Source organism: Gorilla gorilla, chromosome 16, assembly GCF_029281585.2.
Source record: "Gorilla gorilla gorilla isolate KB3781 chromosome 16, NHGRI_mGorGor1-v2.1_pri, whole genome shotgun sequence".
Taxonomy (NCBI): Eukaryota; Metazoa; Chordata; class Mammalia; order Primates; family Hominidae; genus Gorilla; species Gorilla gorilla.
In genome coordinates this window covers 44,509,866-44,533,763 of record NC_073240.2, presented here as the reverse complement: position 1 = coordinate 44,533,763, position 23,898 = coordinate 44,509,866, and the positions used below count along the sequence as shown (strand labels likewise).

The 23,898-nt window shown below is 49.7% G+C and overlaps 1 protein-coding gene and 2 non-coding genes across 3 annotated transcripts; 1 reads left to right on the top strand and 2 right to left on the bottom strand.

The window, feature by feature from the left end:
• Nucleotides 1-1,800: 1,800 nt before the first annotated feature.
• On the top strand, nt 1,801-23,793 carry LOC101154057 (putative stereocilin-like protein). Its single transcript, XM_031002136.3, is given in 33 exon segments — nt 1,801-4,936; nt 5,051-5,153; nt 5,456-6,127; nt 6,130-6,240; nt 6,329-6,353; nt 7,121-8,378; nt 9,334-9,396; nt 9,498-9,614; nt 9,757-9,923; nt 10,603-10,789; nt 10,928-11,043; nt 11,321-11,361; nt 11,364-11,446; nt 11,799-11,981; nt 12,286-12,324; nt 12,508-12,675; nt 12,849-12,914; nt 13,393-13,521; nt 14,505-14,563; nt 15,520-15,643; nt 15,748-15,860; nt 18,326-18,461; nt 18,879-19,075; nt 19,274-19,364; nt 19,572-19,728; nt 20,283-20,452; nt 21,835-21,847; nt 21,850-21,989; nt 22,371-22,513; nt 22,703-22,851; nt 23,094-23,191; nt 23,280-23,427; nt 23,627-23,793. Coding segments are annotated over 32 exon segments (5,307 nt in total). The 5' UTR covers nt 1,801-4,936; nt 5,051-5,098; the 3' UTR covers nt 23,716-23,793.
• On the bottom strand, nt 10,025-10,128 carry LOC115930963 (small nucleolar RNA U13). The gene has a single exon (XR_004067544.1). It is a non-coding gene; the product is annotated as a small nucleolar RNA U13 (small nucleolar RNA).
• On the bottom strand, nt 20,733-20,835 carry LOC115930855 (U6 spliceosomal RNA). Its single transcript, XR_004067454.1, has one exon. It is a non-coding gene; the product is annotated as a U6 spliceosomal RNA (small nuclear RNA).
• Nucleotides 23,794-23,898: the final 105 nt, after the last annotated feature.

Here is a 23,898-nt window from a genome sequence, read left to right as displayed (position 1 = left end):
TCTTTCTTTTTCCCACACAGAGCTGGCTGTGCAGGAGACTGGAGTTTTACTGTTATTACTCAAATTAGTCTCTTCTGACGTTTTTGAGACGGAGTATCACTCTGTCGCCCAAGCTGCAGTGCAGTGGCACAATCTCTGTTCATTACAACCTCCGCCTCCTGGGTTTAAGCGATTCTCGTGCCTCAGCCTCCCAGGTAACTGGGACTACAGTCGCACGCCACCACACCTGGCTAATTTTCGTATTTTTAGTAGAGATGGGTTTTTTGCCATGTTGGCCAGGCTGGTCTTAAACTCCTGGCCTCAAGTAATCCGCCGCTCCTTTGCCTCCCGAAGTGCTGTGATTACAGGCGTGAGCCACCGTGCCTGGCCTGAATGAAGCTTTTCTAGCATACATTTTCTCTATAAGGCACTTTACAGCCTTCTTGCTCTTAAGAACACCACACAACACTTTGGCATTAAGCTTAAGAGCCATTTTAAACGGTGAAATCACCAACAAACAGCCCCAAAACACAAAAAGTGCATCACTAGATAGACCTCAAAAAAGACACTGGCTGGGCACGGTGGCTCACGCCTGTAATCCCAGCACTTTGGGAGGCCGAGGTGGGCGGATCACGATGTCAGGAGATTGAGACCATCCTGGCCAACATGGTAAAACCCCGTCTCTACTAAAAATACAAAAAATAGCTGGGGATGGTGGCACATGCCTGTAATCCCAGCTACTCGGGAGGCTGAGGGAGGAGAATCACTTAAACCAGGGGGTCGGAGGTTGCAGTGAGCTGAGATCGCCACTGCACTCCAGTCTGGTGACACAGCAAGACTCCGTCTCAAAAAAAAAAAAAGACACTAATATTTACACCATGAGAGCTGCAACAAGAAGGCAGAGCACTGCCTTGTTCCACCTCAGCTGGGAACGTGTATATCAGGTGACTCCAACTTGTCACCTCTCAATACAAGTCTGTGAATGACCTCAATAGCACTGTAAGTATTGATTTTGGGTTACAAACATTTAGTGACTAGGCAAATCCACAAATACAGAACTCATAAATGACAAAGACTGACTGTAAATGCTGTGGTAATTTGGAGCTTCGGGCTATTTTGACCTTGTGACACTGCCATCTCTACATGTGGTTTCTAGGTTGCCTCAACAGGGAAGAGATTGTTGGAGGCTCATTTGCTAGCTCTTAAATTCTTTGGTCAACCACAGTCCATTGAACAGAACTAATCACCTGAGCCCAGCTAACTGCAAGAGATCTGGGAAATGTGAGAAACACCTAGATATCTAGTAAGCAATAAATATTTCAGTTACCAAAGCCAAACCAAAAAAAGAGAAAAATAATTGTACTTTACAAAGAGAGGCATCTGGCTGGGCATGGTGGCTCACGCCTGTAATCCTAGCACTTGGGAAGCCGAAGTAAGTGAATTGCCTGAGCCCAGGAGTTTGAGACCAGCCTGGGCAACATGGGGAAACCATGTCTCTACTAAAAACACAAAAAATCAGCTGGACGTGGTGGCACGCACCTATAATCCCAGCTACTCAGGAGGCTGAAGCATGAGAATTGCTTGAACCCAGGAGGTGGAGGTTGCAGTGAGCTGAGATCGCACCACTGCACTGCAGCCTGGGTGACAGAGTGAGACTCAGTTTCAAAAAAAAAAGGAGGCATCTGTTCTTTTTTTTGTTCGTTTGTTTTGAGATAGAGTTTCCCTCTTGTTGCCCAGGCTGGAGTGCAGTGGTGGGATCTCGGCTCAGTGCAACCTCTGCCTTCCGGTTTCAAGCGATTCTTCTGCCTCAGCCTCCCGAGTAGCTGGGACTACAGGCACATGCCACCACGCCCAGCTAATTTTTTGTATTTTTTAGTAGAGACAGGGTTTCACCATGTTGGCCAGGATGGTCTCAATCTCTTGACCTCATGATCTGCCCGACTCAGCCTCCCAAAGTGCTGGGATTAGAGGCGTGAGCCACCGCGACCGTTTAGGGAGGTATCTGTTCTTGTCAGGCAGAGAGTGTCCTGTGGGAGTTTTGGGGAGTGAGGATGTTTCAGAGTTCTCAACTCCTGTGGCTCTTCCCAGGTATACCCATTCTAACTGGCAGATCACAGAGTGTTCCAGTTATCACCAGTCTTATCCATTTCATTTTAGCAGGACATATGATTAATTTCTTGTTTTGGACCTTTGTAATTTAAATTTGCTGGTTGTTCTCTGTTTCCATTTGGTCATCTGCAGGTTGGAACTTGTCTTGCTCTTGTTGAACTTTATCAAATTATAAGCAATAACCAATACACTCAAATAGCCTGGTATATTTGCCATAAACCCTAAGCACTTCACCGTCAGTTTGCACATAGTCTGAATCCTTAGCAGCAAGAGAATTGCTTAATCAACGGCTTACAACAGCAGAACGTGGACTGCCAGGAAAATTTCCATCCTGAGTTGAGGGAATCCTCATTGTTTCTCTCTCTGGTTGACTCAACTAGTTCCATATTTGTTCTGAAGGTCTTTCACTCAAGATACAACTTCCAGATAATCATTTACGTATTCATTAGAACTCCTTTAGTTTCGAGTAGAGAAAATCATCTTGAGCTATTCTAATAATAGTAACATTGAGTGAATGTTTATTCTGTACCAGTGTCTGGCCCATAATAAGTGCTTAATCTTTGTTGAATGAATGCTAGACATTGCACTAAGTACTTTAAATGCATTATCTAATTTAATCCTCACAAAAACTCTACACTAGGATTTTTTCCTTTTTACAGTAAAAACAACAACAGCAACAACAACCACAACAACAAAAACCCAAAAAACCAAAAACAGAGATTTAGAAACTGCCCCAGGACACACAGCTAGTAAATGTTGGAACCAGGGTTTGAACCTAGACCATCTCATTTTTTGCTACCCCATGAGGAAAGAAGGATAATTTATTATAAGAGGGTTGTTACAGAATGAAGGGCAGAAATTCAGAAGGATTACAGGATGGGCTGGAACCACAAAGCTGTTGGGAACTCAGGTCGTATTCTCCCTCGGATTCATCTGTCTGCTTTTTAGACTAGATGTGGTATCCTTGATGGGCAAAGGGAATATTGGTAAAATTACACAACAGATCATTTCACTGATCTCAACTTTTGATTTGCCTTGGAAAATCCCATCATTGCTCCCAGCTGTCTTTGTGACCTAGGTTAAGTCATTCCATTTCTTTGGGCTTCAATTCCCCTGTCTATAAAATGAGAAGTTCTTACCAGAGGATTCCTCAGGTCTCTTCTGTGACCTGGGAGTCCGAGGCAGGAGGATTGCTTGAGTCCAGGAGTTCGAGGGTGTAGTGAGCTACAATCATACCACAGTATTCCAGCCTGGGCCATGGACCAAGACCCTGTCTCTAAGTAAATAAATACACAGAAATAAAACTCTGTGATCCTAAGTGAATCTTCTAGGTCAGAAGCACATTAATAATGAAGTTCCATGTGTGGATTTGAGGGAGAGAATGGGGAAGGTTTCTAGGGAAAGAAGGACAGAATAAAAGTTTGGGTATAGCTTCAGTGTTGAATTGCTATTTAGAGTTGGTGTAAAGTGAAGGCCTTTGGGGAGATATAGATGGAGAATGGAAAAGACTTATAACCCTGGCCTGGGGTAGTGGCTCAAGCCTGTAATCCCACCACTTTGGGAGGCCGAGGTGGATGAATCACTTGAGGTCAGGAGTTCAAGACCAGCTTGGGCAACATGGTGAAACTCCATCTCCACAAAAAATACAAAAATTAGCCATGCATTATGGCGCATGCCTGTAGTCCCCCAGCTACTTGGGAGGCTGAGGCAGGATAATTGCTTGAACCAAGGAGGCAGAAATTGCAGTGAGCCGATAGTGCCACTGTACTATAGCCTGCGCAACAGAGTGAGACTCCATCTCAAAAAAAAAAAAGGCACGGTGGCTCATGCCTGTAACCCCAGCACTTTGGGAGGCTGAGGTGGGTAGATCACTTGAAGTCAGTTCAAGACCAGCCTAGCCAACATGGTGAAACCCCATCTCTACTAAAAATACAAAAATTAGCTGGGTGTGGTGGCACATGCCTGTAATCCCAGCTACTTGGGAGGCTGAGGCAGGAAAATTGCTTGAACCCGGAAGGCAGAGGTTGCGGTGGTGAGATAGCCCCACTGCACTCCAGCCTGGGCAACAGAGAGAGATTCCATTTCAAACCACCCCCCCGCAAAAAACAAAAAACAAAAACAAAAACAAAAAAGACTTCTAACCCTGACCAGACCAGATTATTTTCAATGACATCTCTTTCTCTCTCTGTTCTATGAGCAATTCTGTGTGTAGGGAGATCAGTCCCTGTGCATAGTGATTTAATCTGGTTTCTGTCTTCTCAGCTCAGAGTTTTTGATAGGGCTTTTACGTACTAGGCCACAGAGAAAGAACCAAATGATAGGGGATCCCAGGGGGGAAGGAAAGACCCAAACATTTGAATGGCCTAATGAGCAAATCACATTTCTCTGGGTCTGTTTCCTTATCCGTAAGTGAAAAAGTTTGGTGTATGTGATCTCTGTGGTACTGGGCTCAGCTCTTGACACTCTGTGGTTCTGGGAAGTGAGTCAAAAGGAGCTCTCCTCTTCCTGAATTCTCCATCCTTGGACTGGACCTCTCATCTGTTTATACCTTGCTGCCCAGTTTGTTTCTCCTGGGAGTCCTTTCTTCCTCAGTTTCCTCAAATCCTACTTGCTTCTTAGCTCCTTCATATCCTCTTTGTTTTCTATGTTTCTGCAGAACCCCAGATTACACCCCTGGTCTCCAGTTCTCCATCTCCATGTCTGCCTGTTCCTTTCTGTATCACTGGCTCCTAACTCAAGCAATCTCCTTGGGTTTCTCTGAGGGGCCCCTGGGATCCCCTATCATTGGTCCCTCTCACAGAAGCATACCCTTCTCCAGAGCTAAAGGATCAGATATTCAGCGGCTCAGGTAACAAACCTGCTGTCAGGTTACACATATTGCTTCCTGAAAGACCACACTACAGTGTCAGTGGAGCCTCAGGCTGCCTGCAGTGCCCTGCCCTCACCTGGCTATCCCACACAGGTGAGAATAACCAGAACTCACCTCCGGTACCAGTGTTCACCTGGAAACATGGCTCTGAGCCTCTGGCCCCTGCTGCTGCTGCTGCTGCTGCTGTCCTTTGCAGGTGAGAAGAACAGTGAGCAGAACTGGGGATGAGGAGGAGGGTGGCTGGAAAAAGACTTTAAGAATGTGGAGGTGAACCTGTTAGATAGAAGGACAAAGGAGAGAGGCAGAGACTTGTGCAAAAGGAAAAAATGAGGGTTAAGAAAAGCGGGCCAAGACTTACTGTAGGCCAGTGAAAGGGGTTCAGCTCACCATCCCTTCACCTCATCTTTAGATCCAGGTAGGGAACTGTGCTCAGGGGCAGGGTTGAGTTTGGGCTCTGTGTTCCTCTCCTTCAGTGACCTCTGGTTTCTCTCCTTACAGTGACTCTGGCCCCTACTGGGCCTCATTCCCTGGACCCTGGTCTCTCCTTCCTGAAGTCATTGCTCTCCACTCTGGACCAGGCTCCCCAGGGCTCCCTGAGCCGCTCACGGTTCTCTACATTCCTGGCCAACATTTCTTCTTCCTTTGAGCCTGGGAGAATGGGGGAAGGACCAGTAGGAGAGCCCCCACCTCTCCAGCCACCTGCTCTCCGGCTCCATGATTTTCTAGTGACACTGAGAGGCAGCCCCGACTGGGAGCCAATGCTAGGGCTGCTAGGGGATATGCTGGCACTGCTGGGACAGGAGCAGACTCCCCGAGATTTCCTGGTGCACCAGGCAGGGGTGCTGGGTGGACTTGTGGAGGTGCTGCTGGGAGCCTTAGTTCCTGGGGGCCCCCCTACCCCAACTCGGCCCCCGTGCACCCGTGATGGGCCCTCTGACTGTGTCCTGGCTGCTGACTGGTTGCCTTCTCTGCTGCTGTTGTTAGAGGGCACACGCTGGCAAGCTCTGGTGCAGGTGCAGCCCAGTGTGGACCCCACCAATGCCACAGGCCTCGATGGGAGGGAGGCAGCTCCTCACTTTTTGCAGGGTCTGTTGGGTTTGCTTACCCCAACAGGGGAGCCACGCTCCAAGGATGCTCTTTGGGGCGGTCTGCTACGCACAGTGGGGGCCCCCCCCATGCTGCCTTTCAGGAGGGGCTGCTCCGTGTCACTCACTCCCTGCAGGATGAGGTCTTTTCCATTCTGGGGCAGCCAGAGCCTGATACCAATGGGCAGTGCCAGGGAGGTGAGTGTGGCCAGGGCTGGGACTGGGATGTGGCAGGGCAAGGAAAGTGAAGTTGGGGTAGTTTTCTTTCTTACTCTTTCCCTCCTAGGTAACCTTCAACAGCTCCTCTTATGGTAAGTAATAGGAGACCAGTTCTGAGGGATTGGGCCTGGAAAATCTGGAAGTGGAGAGCTGAAGACCTCAGCCTCTAGAGAGGAAAACTGATGGGAGGAGTGTAGTTTAGTGGTTTTGGGGTGTGACTGTCTGGGTTGGTGTCCCAGCTCCACCTCTTCCTAGCCATATGACCTTGAGCAGGTTACCTAGTCTTTCTATACCTCAGTTTCCCCATTTATAAAATGAGAATGATAATATTAGTTACCACAGAGTTGTTGCACCCGATTAAATGAGTTGATACTGTGTATGCAAACGACTTAAAACAGTGCTGGCGCATAGTGCTTAATAATGTTAGCTAGTAAAGATGGGATTTGGAAAACAAGGACACAGCTGGATTCCTCTACCCCCTTACTACTTCAGTACAACAATGCCAGACAGTAGTTAGACGTATTGAGTTGCTGAGCAGATTTCCTAACATGAGGCCCGCTGAGGGTTGTGTTTAAGCTATCTAAAAGCATACGAAGAAAGGAGACAGAAGGGGGCCAGGTGGACAGAAAGAATTCCAACTGGGGCTTCTCCTAGGTGATTTTGGACCTTGGCAGGGCAGCTTTCTCTTTTTTGCCCCGTTGCAGCATTTCAACCAGTAACGCCTAAACTCTCAGGGACCTCGCTTGTAGAAAAGGCTATGCTTGCCATGCCCCTTGAGGGCTCTGAGTCAGGGTCAGAATCTTCAGCTGGAGGAAATGTGAACTGACCAGATCCTGCCTGCTCCTCCCTCTGCACCCAGGGGCGTCCGGCACAACCTTTCCTGGGATGTCCAGGCGCTGGGCTTTCTGTCTGGATCACCACCCCCACCCCCTGCCCTCCTTCACTGCCTGAGCACGGGCGTGCCTCTGCCCAGAGCTTCTCAGCCCTCAGCCCACATCAGCCCACGCCAACGGCGAGCCATCACTGTGGAGGCCCTCTGTGAGAACCACTTAGGCCCAGCACCACCCTACAGCATTTCCAACTTCTCCATCCACTTGCTCTGCCAGCACACCAAGCCTGCCACTCCACAGCCCCATCCCAGCACCACTGCCATCTGCCAGACAGCTGTGTGGTATGCAGTGTCCTGGGCACCAGGTGCCCAAGGCTGGCTACAGGCCTGCCATGACCAGTTTCCTGATGAGTTTTTGGATGCGATCTGCAGTAACCTCTCCTTTTCAGCCCTGTCTGGCTCCAACCGCCGCCTGGTGAAGCGGCTCTGTGCTGGCCTGCTCCCACCCCCTACCAGCTGCCCTGAAGGCCTGCCCCCTGTTCCCCTCACCCCAGACATCTTTTGGGGCTGCTTCTTGGAGAATGAGACTCTGTGGGCTGAGCGACTGTGTGGGGAGGCAAGTCTACAGGCTGTGCCCCCCAGCAACCAGGCTTGGGTCCAGCATGTGTGCCAGGGCCCCACCCCAGATATCACTGCCTCCCCACCATGCCACATTGGACCCTGCGGGGAATGCTGCCCGGATGGGGGCAGCTTCCTGGTGATGATCTGTGCCAATGACACCATGTATGAAGTCCTGGTGCCCTTCTGGCCTTGGCTAGCAGGCCAATGCAGGATAAGTCGTGGGGGCAATGATACTTGCTTCTTAGAAGGGCTGCTGGGCCCCTTTCTGCCCTCTCTGCCACCACTGGGACCATCCCCACTCTGTCTGACCCCTGGCCCCTTCCTCCTTGGCATGCTATCCCAGTTGCCACGCTGTCAGTCCTCTGTCCCAGCCCTTGCTCACCCCACACGCCTACACTATCTCCTCCGCCTGCTGACCTTCCTCTTGGGTCCAGGGGCTGGGGGCGCTGAGGCCCAGGGGATGCTGGGTCGGGCCCTACTGCTCTCCAGTCTCCCAGACAACTGCTCCTTCTGGGATGCCTTTCGCCCAGAGGGCCGGTGCAGTGTGCTACGGACGATTGGGGAATACCTGGAACAAGATGAGGAGCAGCCAATCCCATCAGGCTTTGAACCCACTGTCAACCCCAGCTCTGGTATAAGCAAGATGGAGCTGCTGGCCTGCTTTAGTGTGAGTGCTCTGCCAGAGGGAAAGCTCCTAGAACAGTGAGAAGGCCCTCCAGGGGAATTCCTCGAATACTCAGAGGCAGTAGTGTGGGGTAGTAGTTGAAGCACACAGCTCTAGAGTCAGACAGGCTTGGATTCATATCTTGGTTCTGTGACCAGCCTTGAATGAGTTATTTAACTTCTCTGAGCAATATTTTTCTCGTCTCATTTATAAACTAGGGATGATAATGGTATATGAGATAATACATGCTGTGGGCTTAGCACAGTGCATGATACACAAACGTGCAATAAATATTACCTTCTTATTCTTTTGGGCTCTTTGACTCTCTCACTTTCTGCACCAGAAAGTAAAAGGATCAAGTTAGAGGACTCTCAATTTTTCCGCTAGAGAGTGAGAATTGGAGGCTGGCAGAATACAGGAAGATAAGGCAGGAATGAGAAAGATTCAGGGACACTACCAATCAGAAGACTTTGGTTCTAGGTTCAACTGTGCCACAAATTAGCGTGATCCTAGGCAAGCAATTTCATTTAGTTTTTCTGGGCTTCAGTTTTTAGTCTGTAGAATGGAGGGGTGAGAATATGTTAAACACCATAATTAATTCACTGAGTGCCTATTATATGCAAGGCACTTTGCTAGGTTCTGTAGGATATATAAAGATTTCTTACCCCATGTTGGGGCCACCTTTTTCAAACCCTGGGCCCAGTAAAATGGAATTAGATAGTCTCATAGTATTTGGTTCAGGTCTACAAGTATTAATTGAGCCAACTATGGACCTGGCATGGGAGAGGGTACAAGAGAAATTAGAGATATGATCCCGGACCTAAAAGAGCTTAATATCTGAAGAATCACACTTGAGATGAAGGACAAGCATCCCAGCAAGTGGAGTTGAATGCCTGGAGGAGCTGCAGGAGAGACAGAGAAGACAGCTCTGTTGGCATATTGTCTTTCTTCCCACCAGCCTGTGCTGTGGGAGCTGCTCCAGAGGGAAAAGAGTGTTTGGGCCCTGCAGATTCTAGTGCAGGTAACAGGTGGAGGGCATATGGGTGGGCTGGGTGACAGCCATGGCTGGAGGTCCCTGCCCCGTGAGGTGAGGCCATACCCACCATGACCTCCTATTCGCAGGCGTACCTGCATATGCCCCCAGAAAACCTCCAGCAGCTGGTGCTTTCAGCAGAGAGGGAGGCTGCACAGGGCTTCCTGACACTCATGCTGCGGGGGAAGCTTCAGGGGAAGCTGCAGGTGAGCACTGAGAAAGGGGAGCAAGGGCACCTGGAGCCTAGTGTTCAGAGGGCTTGCTTTAGTGGGAGGAGGAACTCCAGAGAGGAAATGGCAGGGATACTGAGCATCTCCAGAGGCAGAATCCATTCTTGTGCCCCTACAGGTACCACCATCCGAGGAGCAGGCCCTGGGTCGCCTGACAGCCCTGCTGCTCCAGCGGTACCCACGCCTCACCTCCCAGCTCTTCATTGACCTGTCACCACTCATCCCTTTCTTGGCTGTCTCTGACCTGATGCGCTTCCCACCATCCCTGTTAGCCAACGACAGTGTGTAAGGTTCTTGCACTACTCCTCCTGCTCCTGTCACGGTCAGGCCAACCCCATCCACCTGGAGCAGCCCCTTCCGGAGCTCCTCTCTGTTTTTTTCTTTCATGCCAGATAGGTAATGTGCGAACATCGTAGCAAGGTTTGAGAGAGGCACATCTCACGCCTGAGTGTGAAAACCCAATCATCATGCTAATGAACTACAAAAGGATCAGAGAGCTCCTCTCTATTAAAACCAGGGAGAGGCTGGGCGTGGTGGCTCACACCTGTAATCCCAGCACTTTGGGAGCCCGAGGCAGGCGGATCACTAGGTCCGCCTAGTGAGTTCGAGACCAGCCTGGCCAATATGGTGAAACCCCGTCTCTATTAAACTACAAAAATTAGCCAGGCATGGTCGTGGGCGCCTGTAGTCCCAGTTACTCTGGAGGCTGAGGCAGGAGGATAGCTTGAACCTGGGAGGCAGAGGTTGCAGTGAGCCAAGATTGCACCACTGCACTCCAGCCTGGGCGATGGTGCGAGACTCCGTCTCAAAAAAAAAAAAACAAAAAAAACAAAAAAAACAAAAAACACACACAGAACGAAAAAACAGGTAGAGTCTCCTTCCTATCTAGACAGCAGGGCTACAGAGGGTCAGGGGAAAACAGTTTGGAAGAAGACAAGGGGTTAAGACCCATGACTCCTCGCAGCCTGGCTGCCATCCGGGATTACAGCCCAGGAATGAGGCCTGAACAGAAGGAGGCTCTGGCAAAGCGACTGCTGGCCCCTGAACTGTTTGGGGAAGTGCCTGCCTGGCCCCAGGAGCTGCTGTGGGCAGTGCTGCCCCTGCTCCCCCACCTCCCTCTGGAGAACTTTCTGAAGCTCAGCCCTCACCAGGTATGAGAATCATCTTCTTTACTTGACTGGCCCATCTTCTGCTAGTGGGGACAAAGAGTCAATGGCATGTCTCTCAGTGGCCCCTCCCTGCAAGAACCCTATAGTGACCCCAATGCGAGCTAACCTTCCCCATCTCAGATCCAGGCCCTGGAGGATAGCTGGCCAGCAGCAGGTCTGGGGCCAGGGCATGCCCGCCATGTGCTGCGCAGCCTGGTAAACCAGAGTGTCCAGGATGGTGAGGAGCAGGTACGCAGGTGAGTTGTGGGATCAGTAACCAAGGCAAGAGGAAGAGGTAGAGAGAGGAAGGCACAGCTGTCAGGCTGGGTCAGTGTTCTAGGAAGAAAGGGGCAAGAGAGTAGGCAGTGGCCCCAGGCAGCGTAGAGTTCCAGGAGAGAGGTCTATAGATGGTGCCCCTGTGTAGTGGTGTAGTGGTCAGAGTGCCCAGTGTATGTACCCATATCATCTACTGCCAGGCCTGCCTTAGTGTGAGTCTCAGGGACCACACAAAGGTCAGCTTCATGCCCTCCTCAGGCTTGGGCCCCTTGCCTGTTTACTGAGCCCTGAGGAGCTGCAGTGCCCCTGAGTGATCCGACGGGGCCAGTAGAACGGGGGTTGCTGGAATGTGCAGCCAATGGGACCCTAAGCCGAGAAGGATGGGTGAGCCCCTCAGCACAAGCCTACAAGACTTTAGGCTTCCCCTGGGTCTGTGTGGATGGCTTTCCCATTGTGTCAACTTGAGCACAGTGGTGCCAGCCCCCATCCCACTTTTGCAACCTCCATTCCTTACTCCATGGCCATTCTTACCTGTTACCACCTCTTCCTGGCCCTTCTCTATCTGGTCTGTAGCACCCCAAACATACCCTTTGCCATTTTGAACCTAATCTACTCCAGTCCAATCCCTAGTTCCAAACCCTAGCCCAGGTCCTGGGAAATTCAGATGTGGGATTAGAGAGGAAGTTCAAGGTTCATCTGTCTTTTCTCTCCAGTCCTAAACCTTCTTTGGTTACAGGTGGCATATGAACTTCTGGGTGTGTTGCGCTCATCTGGAGGAGCGGTGCTGAGCCCCCGGGAGCTGCGGGTCTGGGCCCCTCTCTTCTCTCAGCTGGGCCTCCGCTTCCTGCAGGAGCTGTCAGAGCCCCAGCTTAGAGCCATGCTTCCTGTCCTGCAGGGAACTAGTGTTACACCTGCTCAGGTTTGCCTGTCTCACTCCCTGGCATGTACCCTCCATCCCCGCTTGAGCCCCAGTCAAGAGAATCCCATTCAGGGATAAAAGCAGCCCCTCCTTTCCCTGGGTGAACAGTAGAGGTAAACTCTGTCTGCAGGAGGACGCCTTCATTCCCTTTCCTCAGATCAAGAAGGGACCTGAGTCACTGAGGATGGTTACTGGGGATGGTTAAGAGGGAGCGGGAAGTTTTGGAGGGTTTGCCTTAGGAACCCACTTAGGACCTGGCTGCTGGGTCCTGAGAGCTGTTGTTTTCGTTCCCATCCCAACACAGGCTGTCCTGCTGCTTGGACGGCTCCTTCCTAGGCACGATGTGAGCAGCAGCAACTTCTCAGCCTCCCACCAGAGGTCTCTATCCTCTTTTAACCTGGCTCCTGCATCTGCCCTTCCTCTCTCTCTGCTCCCCTCATACTTACTGCCTTGCTGCATTGTGATTGTTGTCTTCCCCACCACCCTTCCCTTCTTCTTCAGGCCTCTTGTCTCTCTTGCTCTTTAGCTATCCCTGGAGGAACTCTGCTCCTTGCACCTTCTGCTACCAGGCCTCAGCCCCCAGACACTCCAGGCCATCCCTAGGCGAGTCCTGGTCGGGGCTTGTTCCTGCCTGGCCCCTGAACTGTCACGCCTCTCAGCCTGCCAGACCGCAGCACTGCTGCAGACCTTTCGGGTATGAGAGTGGCAAGGAGGATGAGATAATCAGGGATACCGGCTCTTTCTGATTGGGAGGAAGGCATCTTCCCTGAGGCCAGGGAAGGCCTTTCATACCTCCCCACTTACACACACACACACACACACACACACACACACACACACACACACACACAACCAATTCTCATGCAGGTTAAAGATGGTGTTAAAAATATGGGTACAACAGGTGCTGGTCCAGCTGTGTGTATCCCTGGTCAGGTAAGTGTGAGATCTCCCAACTGAGCTCCTCTCCCCATTCTGGGGCAGTTTCATACGGCTGGTGCTACCTCCCACACTACCCTGCAGTGGCCCTGAGAGTTCTGGTTAGCTCTGTGCCCATTAGCAGCCCTCCCTAGTGCCAGATGCAGGACAGCATGATCCACTCACATTGTCCTAGACTAATGTCAAAGCTGGAAGGGCCTGAGAAATCTTCCAGGCCACCCACCTTGCTTTCAGATGGAAAGACCAAGGCTGAGAGAGGCTAAGGGACTTTGTTTGCCTGGTGCCTAACTAGCAGCAACACTTGACCACAGCAGCCTGCAGTGTGAGGCTTTTAGGCATTTATTGCTACAGTGGCAAATGCCATTCCACTTCTGTCCTAGCTTTGGTCCCTTTCTGCCCCCATGATTCCTTTTCTCTGAGTGCTAAGTCCAGACTCTCTCATCTATCACTACACTGCTATACCCATCACCGCCAGCAGCCTATTCCCACCACCTGGCCAGACTGCCTGCTTCCCCTGCTCCCATTAAAGCTGCTACAACTGGATTCCTCGGCTCTTATGGCAAATCGAAGACGCTACCGGGAGCTGCCCTGGTCTGAGCAGCAGGTAATTCTCCCCACTTAATTTCAGAACTTCCTCCCTCAATGTAGTCTACCTTCTTTACCCATCCCTCAGCCCTATTTGGCCAGCTTATCCCTAGTATCCTTTATTTGATTGATTGAGACAGAGTCTCACTCTGTTGCCCAGGCTGCAGTGCAGTGGCATGATCAGAGTTCACTGTAACCTCAAACTCCTGAGCTCAGGCAATCTTTCTACCTCAGCCTCCTGAATAGCTAGGACTACAGGTGGTCACCACCATGACTGGCTAATTTTTAAATTTTTTTTTTTTGTTTTTTGAGATGAAGTCTTGCTCTGTCGCCCAGTCTGGAGTACAGTGGCATGATCTTGGCTCACTGCAACCTCTGTCTCCCGGGTTCAAGCGATTCTCCTGCCTCAGCCTCCCAAGTAGCTGGGACTACGGGCACCCCCCACCATGCCCGGCTAATTTTTTTTTTTTTTTTTTTTTAGTAGAGGTGGGGTTTCACCATATTGGCCAGGCTGGTCTTGAACTGCTGACCTTGTTATCTGCCTGCCTCTGCCGTCCAGAGTGCTGGGATTACGGATGTGAGCCACCACGCCTGGCCAATTTTTAAAATTTTTGTAGAGACAGACAATACAAAAATGTGGACACTATGTGGAGACACTATGTTGAGGTACTATGCTGTCCAGATTGGTCTTGAACTCCTGGCCTCAAGCAATCCTTCTGCCTTGACCTCCCAAAGTGCTGGGATTACAGGCCTGAGCCACTGCACCCAGCCCCCTAGTATCCCTTATAATGTGACTTGCTTTTCTATTTTTTTCTCCTTCACTTTTCTTTCATTTCTTTCACACTGTCTGAGAGAAGAGTGGGCATCTGGGAGAGTGGGAGGCTGGTGGGTCCCACAGAGTGAAGAGGCAGGACTGGGTCCAAGGCAGTCCTGCCTCTCCACTCTAGGGGTCCTTGGACAGTGTCTCTTCTGGGAAGTGGCTCGTCTTTCTTTCTCTTGTAGGCACAGTTTCTCTGGAAGAAGATGCAAGTACCCACCAACCTGACCCTCAGGAATCTGCAGTGAGTAACTTGTGTTGAGCAGTGCGCTGAATTCGACCAACATTTTTTTGAGTGCTTACTATGTGCCAGGCACCATGTGATATGGAATGGGGGATATAGGGATGAATGATGCATAGTCCCTGCCTCGTGGACGTTCTCCTAGCACCTCCCTTTGCCCTCCTGTCCTTCCACAGTTTTCCCTTCTTTAAATGAGAATTACAATGGCACCAGCCTCATAGGTAGTTATTGTGAAGATTAAATGAGGTAAGTCATGTAAGATATTTAACACAGTGCTTGGTCCATTGTAAAGTCCCAGTAGTCATTTGCTACTATTAGTTTACTTCAGGGTGACTTCAGAGGCACTGGCCAAGCAAGAATAAATAGGAATAAGAAGGTATCACTTTACTTACACCCACAGTAAAAGAACAATGGGCTTCAGAATATTTTTTTTTTTTCGAGACAGTCTTGCTCTGTTGCCCAGGCTGGAGTGCAGTGGCGCGATTTCGGCTCACTGCAACCTCTGCCTCCCAGGTTCAAGTGATTCTCCTGTCTCAGCCTCTGGAGTAGCTGGGATTACAGGAATGTGCCACCATACCCAGCTAATTTTTGTATTTTTAGTAGAGATGGGGTTTCACCATTTTGGCCAGGCTGGTCTCAAACTCCTGACCTCAGGTGATCCACCCGCCTCAGCCTCCCAAGGGCTTCAGAATCTAAGACATGGCTCTAGTTTCAGTTTACCACATTTCTAGTAGGATGATGTTGGGAATGTCACCTGACCTCCATAAATCCTTATTTTCTTCTCTGATAAACAGCAGTGATGTTACGGGGAGCTGATGAGAATATCTATGTAAAAACATTTCTCAAACCAGAAATTGCCGTGGATGAACATCTGTACTTGTGTTGAGAGTACTGATATCAAGGAGCAAACAGGCTGTTGTATGTGTTGAATGAGAATCTCCCCACTCACACACCCACAGGGCTCTGGGCACCCTGGCAGGAGGCATGTCCTGTGAGTTTCTGCAGCAGATCAACTCCATGGTAGACTTCCTTGAAGTGGTGCACATGATCTATCAGCTGCCCACTAGTGTTCGAGGGAGCCTGGTGAGAGGGGGTGCCTGGACTTTAGTGGGAGCAGGGAGGCTGGGACCCTAGGTATAGAACCCAGCTCCTATGTTCTGCTCTGGCCTCACCCTGCTTCCCTACAGAGGGCCTGTATCTGGGCAGAGCTACAGCGGAGGATGGCAATGCCAGAACCAGAATGGACAACTCTAGGGCCAGAACTGAACAGGCTGGATAGCAAGCTACTCCTGGACTTACCGTAAGTGCTGCAGCTAGAGATATTGGCCCCTCAGAAAGCTCAATCTGGGGTGAAGATCTGCCCTTAGGGAATGCCCTGGAGGAGGCGGTTTTTCTGTCTGGTAGTTCCCTGACATAATTTATAGCCCAAAGCAGAGGATTTTATTCAAAGTTGCTCTATGTATTGACTGGTTCCCAGAATATGTTCCAGCATGGGGCAGCTGAGGGTGGCAACACTGTATTGAAGCCTGCCAAGTAATCTTACAATAACCTAGCCCACATTAATTGAGATTGAGACAGAGTGTCTGAAGTGAGGGAGGCAATGCTCCAATTTTGCCCCAGAGGATTGTAGTTTGCTCAGGGCACTGGGTTCTTAGTGCGTTCAGAGGAGTAGATCGAGAGAAAAATATATGAAAAATGTGATAAATGCCTTCAAATACCTGAGGGGCTATCAAGTAGAAATTAGATTGTCATATTTATGAGTGGCCCCATTGGGCAAGACTAAGAGTAGTTAACGGAGATCAGATTTTTACATAGTATAAGAAAAACTAAGGTAGTGAGTTCCTGGTCCTTGGAGCTGTTCGAGCCTAAGCCAGATGGCCCCATGGCAGGAATGTTGTAGAGCACGTTCATATACAAGTTGTGGGAAGAAAAGGCTATAGGAACCCAAGGCTCCTCCCTACCCATAGAGAAATTTATTAGTATCTTACTCATATGCTGCTTTTCTCATTTTACCCCTACCACCACCCCGTTGCCATCTGCACTGTAAGTCAGAATAGGAAAATGCTGATGTTACAGTCTTCCTGGGGAATATGGAGCTGAAGTGGAGCAAAAGCAGTTGACTTCATTCTTACTTTTTTCTTTTTTTTTTTGAGACAGAGTTTTGCTGTGTCGCCAAGGCTGGAGTGCGGTGACGTGATCTCGGCTCACTGCAACCTCCATCTTCCAGGTTCAAGCAATTCTCCTGCCTCAGTCTCCCGAGTAGCTGGGACTGTAGGTGTGCACCACCATGCCAGGCTAATTTTTGTATTTGTTGTAGGGACGAGCTTTCACCATGTTGGCCAGGCTGGTCTTGAACTCCTGGCTTCAAGTGATCTGCCCACCTCGGCTTCCCAACATTCTTACATTTTTATAGGCCTTTCCACAGATTTCAGCTCTTGTATGACTTAGCCCAGTTCCAGAACTGGTAATCCTAGGTAGGGTACAGGTTATCACCTCTGATTTCTGGGTAAAAGGGATTTATTTATTTATTTATTTATTTATTTATTTATATTTTTGAGACAGAGTCTCACTCTGTCACCCAGGCTGGAGTGCAATGGTGCCATCTCGGCTCACTGCAACCTCCATCTCCGGGGTTCAAGCAATTCTCCTGCCTCAGCCTCCTGAGTAGCTGGGATTACAGGCGCCTGCCACCACACCTGGCTAATTTTTGCATTTTTAGTAGAGACGGGATTTCACCATATTGCTCAGGCTGGTCTCAAATTTCTGACGTCATGATCTGCTTGCCTCGGCCTCCCAAAGTGCTGGGATTACAGGCATGAGCCACCGCGTCCGGCCTGTTTTTACTTTTTTTTAATGCCATTCAGATCTATTTAAATATGTGGGTTCTGTGAGATAATTTAGAATCCCAAGGTTACAGACGAGGTGAAAGATCCCAGACCATGCATCAAAAAACTTGAGTTTCTCATTTGTAGAAGAAGGATAAGAGAAACACCTATTTTGTCTGGGTGCAGTGGCTCACGCCTATAATCCCAGCATTTTGGGAGGCCAAGGTGGGTGGATCACTGAGGTCAGGGGTTCAAGACCAGACTGGCCAACATGGCAAAACACCATCTCTACTAAAAATACAAAAGTTAGCTGGGTGTGGTGGCACGTGCGTGTAATTCCAGCTATTCAGGAGGCTGAGGCACAAGAATTGCTTGAACCTGGGAGGTGCAGGTTGCAGTGAGCTGAGATCGCAGCACCACTGTGCTCCAGCCTGAGTGATGGAGTGAGGCCAGGTCTTGTAGGATCAAATGAGATAACACCTGAAAGAACTTTGTAAATTGTATAGCACGTACAAACAAGAAGGGAGCTCTTCACAAGCAGAGGAAGGGTGGTCCTGTGGAAGAAAACGGGAATTGGGAGTGAGAGACCTCAACATTTGATCTCTATGAACCTCAGTTTTTTAATCTATAAAATGGGGAAATGTTAATAGTACTTAATATTTGGAGATTTTGAGTCCATTAGATCAGGTAGGATTGGTTTTTTGTTTTTTTGTTTTTTTTTTTTTTTTAGGAAGACTAGAAATATGTCGCTCCCTTTTTCTCCCCCATTCAAGCTTGATGGTGGGAATTGGCCCTGGAGCTGTTTACTATCAGTTCCTGTCCAGCTTCACTAAATTTGGTCTGGGGTCACATCTTAGCTGGGGACTGTGGGGTTCTGTGGTCCCTTCTCTACTTGGCCCAGCTCCACCTGAATACTGTTGTTGTCAAATTGCTGTAATAGGATCCAGTTGATGGACAGACTATCCAATGAATCCATTATGTTGGTGGTGGAGCTGGTGCAAAGAGCTCCAGAGCAGCTGCTGGCACTGACCCCACTCCACCAGGCAGCCCTGGCAGAGAGGGCACTACAAAACCTGGTAAGAGTCCACCCTACCAGACTCAGATTTGCTGCCCTGGGCAATTCTTGCTCCTCAGACAATGCTCTCTGACTGTCCCCCAACCCTCTACTTCTTGCTTTCTTGCTGCCAAACAGGTTCCTGTCTACAAGGCCTGGCCCCTGTTTTGCCTCTGGGTTCTGTTCCTTGATAATATGCTTCATGTTACTTGTCCATACCTCTTGGAGTCCGAGAAATCTCTTGGAGTCCACCTCTCAGTCTTTCTGCCTGCTCCTATCTGGGCTCATTGCTTAAGAAAGTGAACAAAGGTAGTGAGCATCATAGGGTGCTGAGCTGGGAGCAGGAGGGAGGGAAGGTCAGGGGGCTTGGTGTCTTGATCAAGGTGTCTGGTATTCTGAGTCAGAAGTGCATTGTCCAAGTTCTGATGCTCTTCTCCAGACTCCAAAGGAGACTCCAGTCTCAGGGGAAGTGCTGGAGACCTTAGGCCCTTTGGTTGGATTCCTGGGGACAGAGAGCACACGACAGATCCCCCTACAGATCCTGCTGTCCCATCTCAGTCAGCTGCAAGGCTTCTGCCTAGGAGAGACATTTGCCACAGAGCTGGGATGGCTGCTATTGCAGGAGTCTGTTCTTGGGTATGGACCTTCGAGAACTTCAGATTCTAACTCATTCTATACCCAGTCCCTCAGCCACCATCATCAGTGGCAGCCTGTTCCATATTCCTAAGGTCCCCTGGAGCCCTGTGTCTGAAATCCTAGCATGTCCTCTTTTCCCCTTCCTTTTCCTCACAGTTCCCTCAGCTCCCCAGCCCCCGATTTTCTTCCTGTCCCCAGGAAACCAGAGTTGTGGAGCCAGGATGAAGTAGAGCAAGCTGGATGCCTAGTATTCACTCTGTCTACTGAGGCAATTTCCTTGATCCCCAGGGTGAGATGAAGGAAGAAGGGAAGGGAGTAAATGCATAGATGGGACTGGTGAGCTGGTTATGGGGACCCGTGGCCAAAGAGAGCAAAGGATATGAAGCCTAGATCTGGGGGAGACTGCAAAACAGAGACAGGACTTTGGACTTATAGCTATAGCAGCAGGCCCTGATCTGTCCAGATCTCCCCACTCTCCTTCTACCTTCTCATGCAGGAGGCCTTGGGTCCAGAGACCCTGGAGCGGCTTCTAGAAAAACAGCAGAGCTGGGAGCAGAGCAGAGTTGGACAGCTGTGTAGGGGGCCAGAGCTTGCTGCCAAGAAAGCAGCCCTGGTAGCAGGGGTGGTGCGACCAGCTGCTGAGGATCTTCCAGGTGAAACTACCCAAATACTTACATGTCCAGCAGGATGTACAGGGAGTATCAAACGGTCTGGGTTCTACACGTGCTTTTCTCTGGGACTGGGTTTTCTAATTTATAAAGCAAAGAGTTTAGAGGGGTGATCTTCAAGTCTCATCTAGTTCTAGAATTCTGTAGTTCTGGGAGTGTGTAAACTATTAAGTTTTCTTTTAGCCCAGAACTTCCATTTTCCTGCTGTCTTGTCTCTTTAAACAGCTGACTCAGCTCAAGCTCGGCTAAGTGTGGAGCTCTCTGCTGGGGAGATCCCTCGAAGGAGACATTGTGAGGCTAGAGAACTGGTTTCAAATTCAGCTCTGCCATGAAATCCCTGACCAACATCCTCAGTCTTCCATCTATAAAATGAGGGACTTGGCATCTCCAATCACTTCTTGTTCTATTCACTTCTAAGCCCTTTACATCTTACCCTGTAATACTCCCTTGATCCCTACTTCCCACAGTGCTCCATCCTCCAAAGGTTGGAAGAGTCATTCCATCTACAGATACCTCCTGGCCCTGCCTTCCCCCTTCAGAACTTGTGCCAAATTGTGCTCATGTACGAGGGACATTCCCAGCAGCCTGTTCTGCAACCCAGATTGCTGAGATGGAGCTCTCAGACTTTAAGGACTGCCTGACACTATTTGCAGGAGACCCAGGACTTGGGCCTGAGGAACTGCGGGCAGCCATGGGCAAAGCCAAACGGGTTAGGGATGGAGAGCCAACTGGGGTTGGCCATGAGGAAGCTGTTTGGGTGTGATGTAGGACACGAAGAGAATGGAGAGTTGGATGAGAGGTGGGGGAAGCAGAAGATAAAGGAGTTAGAAGATTTGGGTCACAAGTAGAAGGTGAGGAGAGATAAATATTGAGGAAAGAGAGCTAGTATAATGAATAGAGGGACGGAAGCAGTGGTTACCAAATTTTAATGCATATCACAATCATCAAGGGAACAGATTTTTTTCTTTTTTCTTTTTTTTCTTTCTTAAAAAATAATGGCATACTTCATGAATTTGTGTGTTATCCTTGCACAGGCGCCATGCTAATCTCTGTATCATTCCAATTTTTTTTTTTGTATATGTGCTGCTGAACCGAGCACGGGAACAGTGCCAATGCTGGATTACCATGCTAGACTGACTTAATAAAAACCTTTGCGGAGGCCGGACGGAGTGGCTCGTGCCTGTAATCACAGCACTTTGGGAGGCTGAGGCAGGTGGATTGCTTGAGCCCAGGAGTTTGAGACCAGACTGGGCAACATGGTGAAGCCCTGTCTCTACTAAAAATAGAAAAAACATTAGCTGGGTGTGGCGGCACATGCCTGTAATCCCAGCTACTCAGGAGGCTGGGGTAGGAGAATCCCCTGAGCGCAGGAGCTGGAGGGTGCAATGAGCCAAGATTGCACCACTGCACTCCAGCCTGGGTGTCAGAGCAAGACCCTGTCTCATAAATTAAAAAATAAGCCTCTGGGAGAAAGAGTCTAGACATCTGCGTCTGCTTTCTTTTTTGTTTGTTTTTGAGACAGAGTCTCACTCTGTCACCCAGCATCCAGGCTGGAGTGCGGTGGTATGATCTTGGCTCACTGTAACCTCTACATCCTGGGCTCAAACGATCCTCCTGCCTCAGCCTCTTGAGAAGCTGGGACTACAGGTGCACACCACTACACCTGGCTAATTTTTGTATTTTTGGTAGAGATGAGGTTTCGCTGTGTTGCCCAGGATGGTCTTGAACTCCTGGGCTCAAGCATTCCTCCCACCTCAGCCTCCCAAAGTGCTGGGATTACAGCTGTTAGCCACTGTGCTGGGCCCCAGGCATCTGCGTTTTAATAAGCGTCTCTGTGTCTGATGCACATAAAAATGTGGAACTCATGGACTAGAGTTAGTTTGCTCTTCTTTTCCACTGATTGTAATGTCTTTCAAAACACCATAGAGAAACTGTAAGGCAACGGTCTCATTTTATAGTGGAGGAAACTAAAGAAAAGGCAAGTGACTTGCCTAGAGTTATACAGCTAAGGTCAGAGGCAAGACTTAAAACCCAGCATTCTGACTCCCAATCTACTGGTTTTCCACTCACTTGTTCCTCCCTTTCTCTTAGTTGTGGGGTCCCCCCGGGGATTTGGTCCTGAGCAGATCCTGCAGCTCGGTAGGCTCTTAATAGGTCTAGGAGATCAGGAACTACAGGAGCTGATCCTAGTGGAGTGGGGAGTGCTGAGCACCCTGGGGCAGATAGATGGCTGGAGCTCCACTCAGGTAACACTTTCCCTCCTCCCTACTGCTTCCCAAACACCCATCCCACAGACTCAGCCCTATAGATCATCTAAAGCCCAAGGAATTTTTTCCTGTGACCCTACCTGGTCCTTCTTTCTATCTTTTGTTGATACCCCATACTAGTGACCTTCAGGACTCTTGATTTATTCACTCTGAGGCCCTGGACACATAATACTGTCTCCTACCTCTTTTCCTGGAGGCTTCCTCTTTTTCTATCCTTTTCTTTTCTGAGTCCTCAGCCTTCCCCATGACTCCTTAGGTCTTAATAGTAACAGAATATAACCCAGTAACACCTATCACTTCCCTGTCCGTTAATTCTCCATAACTTTTCTCCTTCCCATCTGCTCCCAACCCCCACCCCAGCTCCGCATTGTGGTCTCCAGTTTCCTACGGCAGAGTGGTCGGCATGTGAGCCACCTGGACTTCATTCATCTGACAGCGCTGGGTTATACTTTCTGTGGACTGTGGCCAGAGGAGCTCCAGCACATCAGCAGTTGGGAGTTTAGGTCATTTGTGAAGGGGCTGAGGGTGGTCGTGTTCAGGTAAAGGTGGACTTGCTGGGGAAAGGAGGATCATGAAGTTATAGTCCCATGGAGGAAGGGAGCTCATTTGAAGCCATCTCTTCCTTTGTCTCATGACCACAGTCCCTTTCACTGAAGCCGAATTCTTCTTCCTTCCTTCCTACTGTTCTACAGCCAAGCAGTTCTCTTCCTGGGCACCCTGCATCTCCAGTGCTCTGAGGAACAGCTGGAGGTTCTGGCCCACCTCTTTGTACTGCCTGGTGGGTTTGGCCCAATCAGTAACTGGGGGCCTGAGATCTTCGCTGAAATTGGCACCATAGCAGGTGGGGAGCTGGGCCACTGCTGGTGCAAGCTGGTTTGGTTTCTATACCATGGGTGGACTGGATGGAAGACTGCCCTGCAATTCTTAAGGTGGGGGCCTGAGAGGGTGTTTAAATAAGGGGCTAGAGACATATTGGGGAAGGTCTATGATAGGGCACTTTGGGAGTAGTTAGAGAAGGTCTATAGGTTTGAAGAGAGGGAAGGTCAGTCTAAGACAATGTTTGGATGCCACTTGCTTCAACAGCTGGGATCCCAGACCTGGCTCTTTCAGCACTGCTGCGGGGACAGATCCAGGGCGTTACTCCTCTTGCCATTTCTGTCATCCCTCCTCCTAAATTTGATGTAAGTATTAATGGACTGGGGTGACCACAGGAGAGCCATGGCCCAATGGGGACTACATGCATGCACTGATTCCTACCCCTGCCCTCAGGTGGTGTTTAGTCCCACCCAACTATCTAGTCTCACCAGTGCTCAGGCTGTGGCTGTCACTCCTGAGCAAATGGCCTTTCTGAGTCCTGAGCAGTGACGAGCAGTTGCATGGGCCCAACATGAGGGGAAGGAGAGCCCAGAACAGCAAGGTGAGTTCCCAGCTGCACAGCTTGATCCTCCATCTCCTGACCCAGAATCAAACCCCTAATTTGGTGCTGTCTGGCTCTTAGAGTGCACCCAGGGAGATCCCTGGAGTGAAGGAGTCTACAGGCAGAGCACTAATTTCCAAGTATCAATGCTCCTGGAGAGCTGAGTTGTGATATTACTCCCATTCCCTGTCTATTATAGGTCGAAGTACAGCCTGGGGCCTCCAGGACTGGTCACGACCTTCCTGGTCCCTGGTATTGACTATCAGCTTCCTTGGCCACCTGCTATGAGCCTGTCTCTACAGTAGAAGGAGATTGTGGAGGAGAGAAATCTTAAGTCATAATGAATAAAATCCAAACAGAAGTGCATCCTGATTATTTTCAGAAGCTGATGAGGAATATGGGTAAAATGTTAATGCTTTCCACCCACCTGAGAATCAGTGTTCCTGGGTTGCCATATCTGGAGTCTCTTTC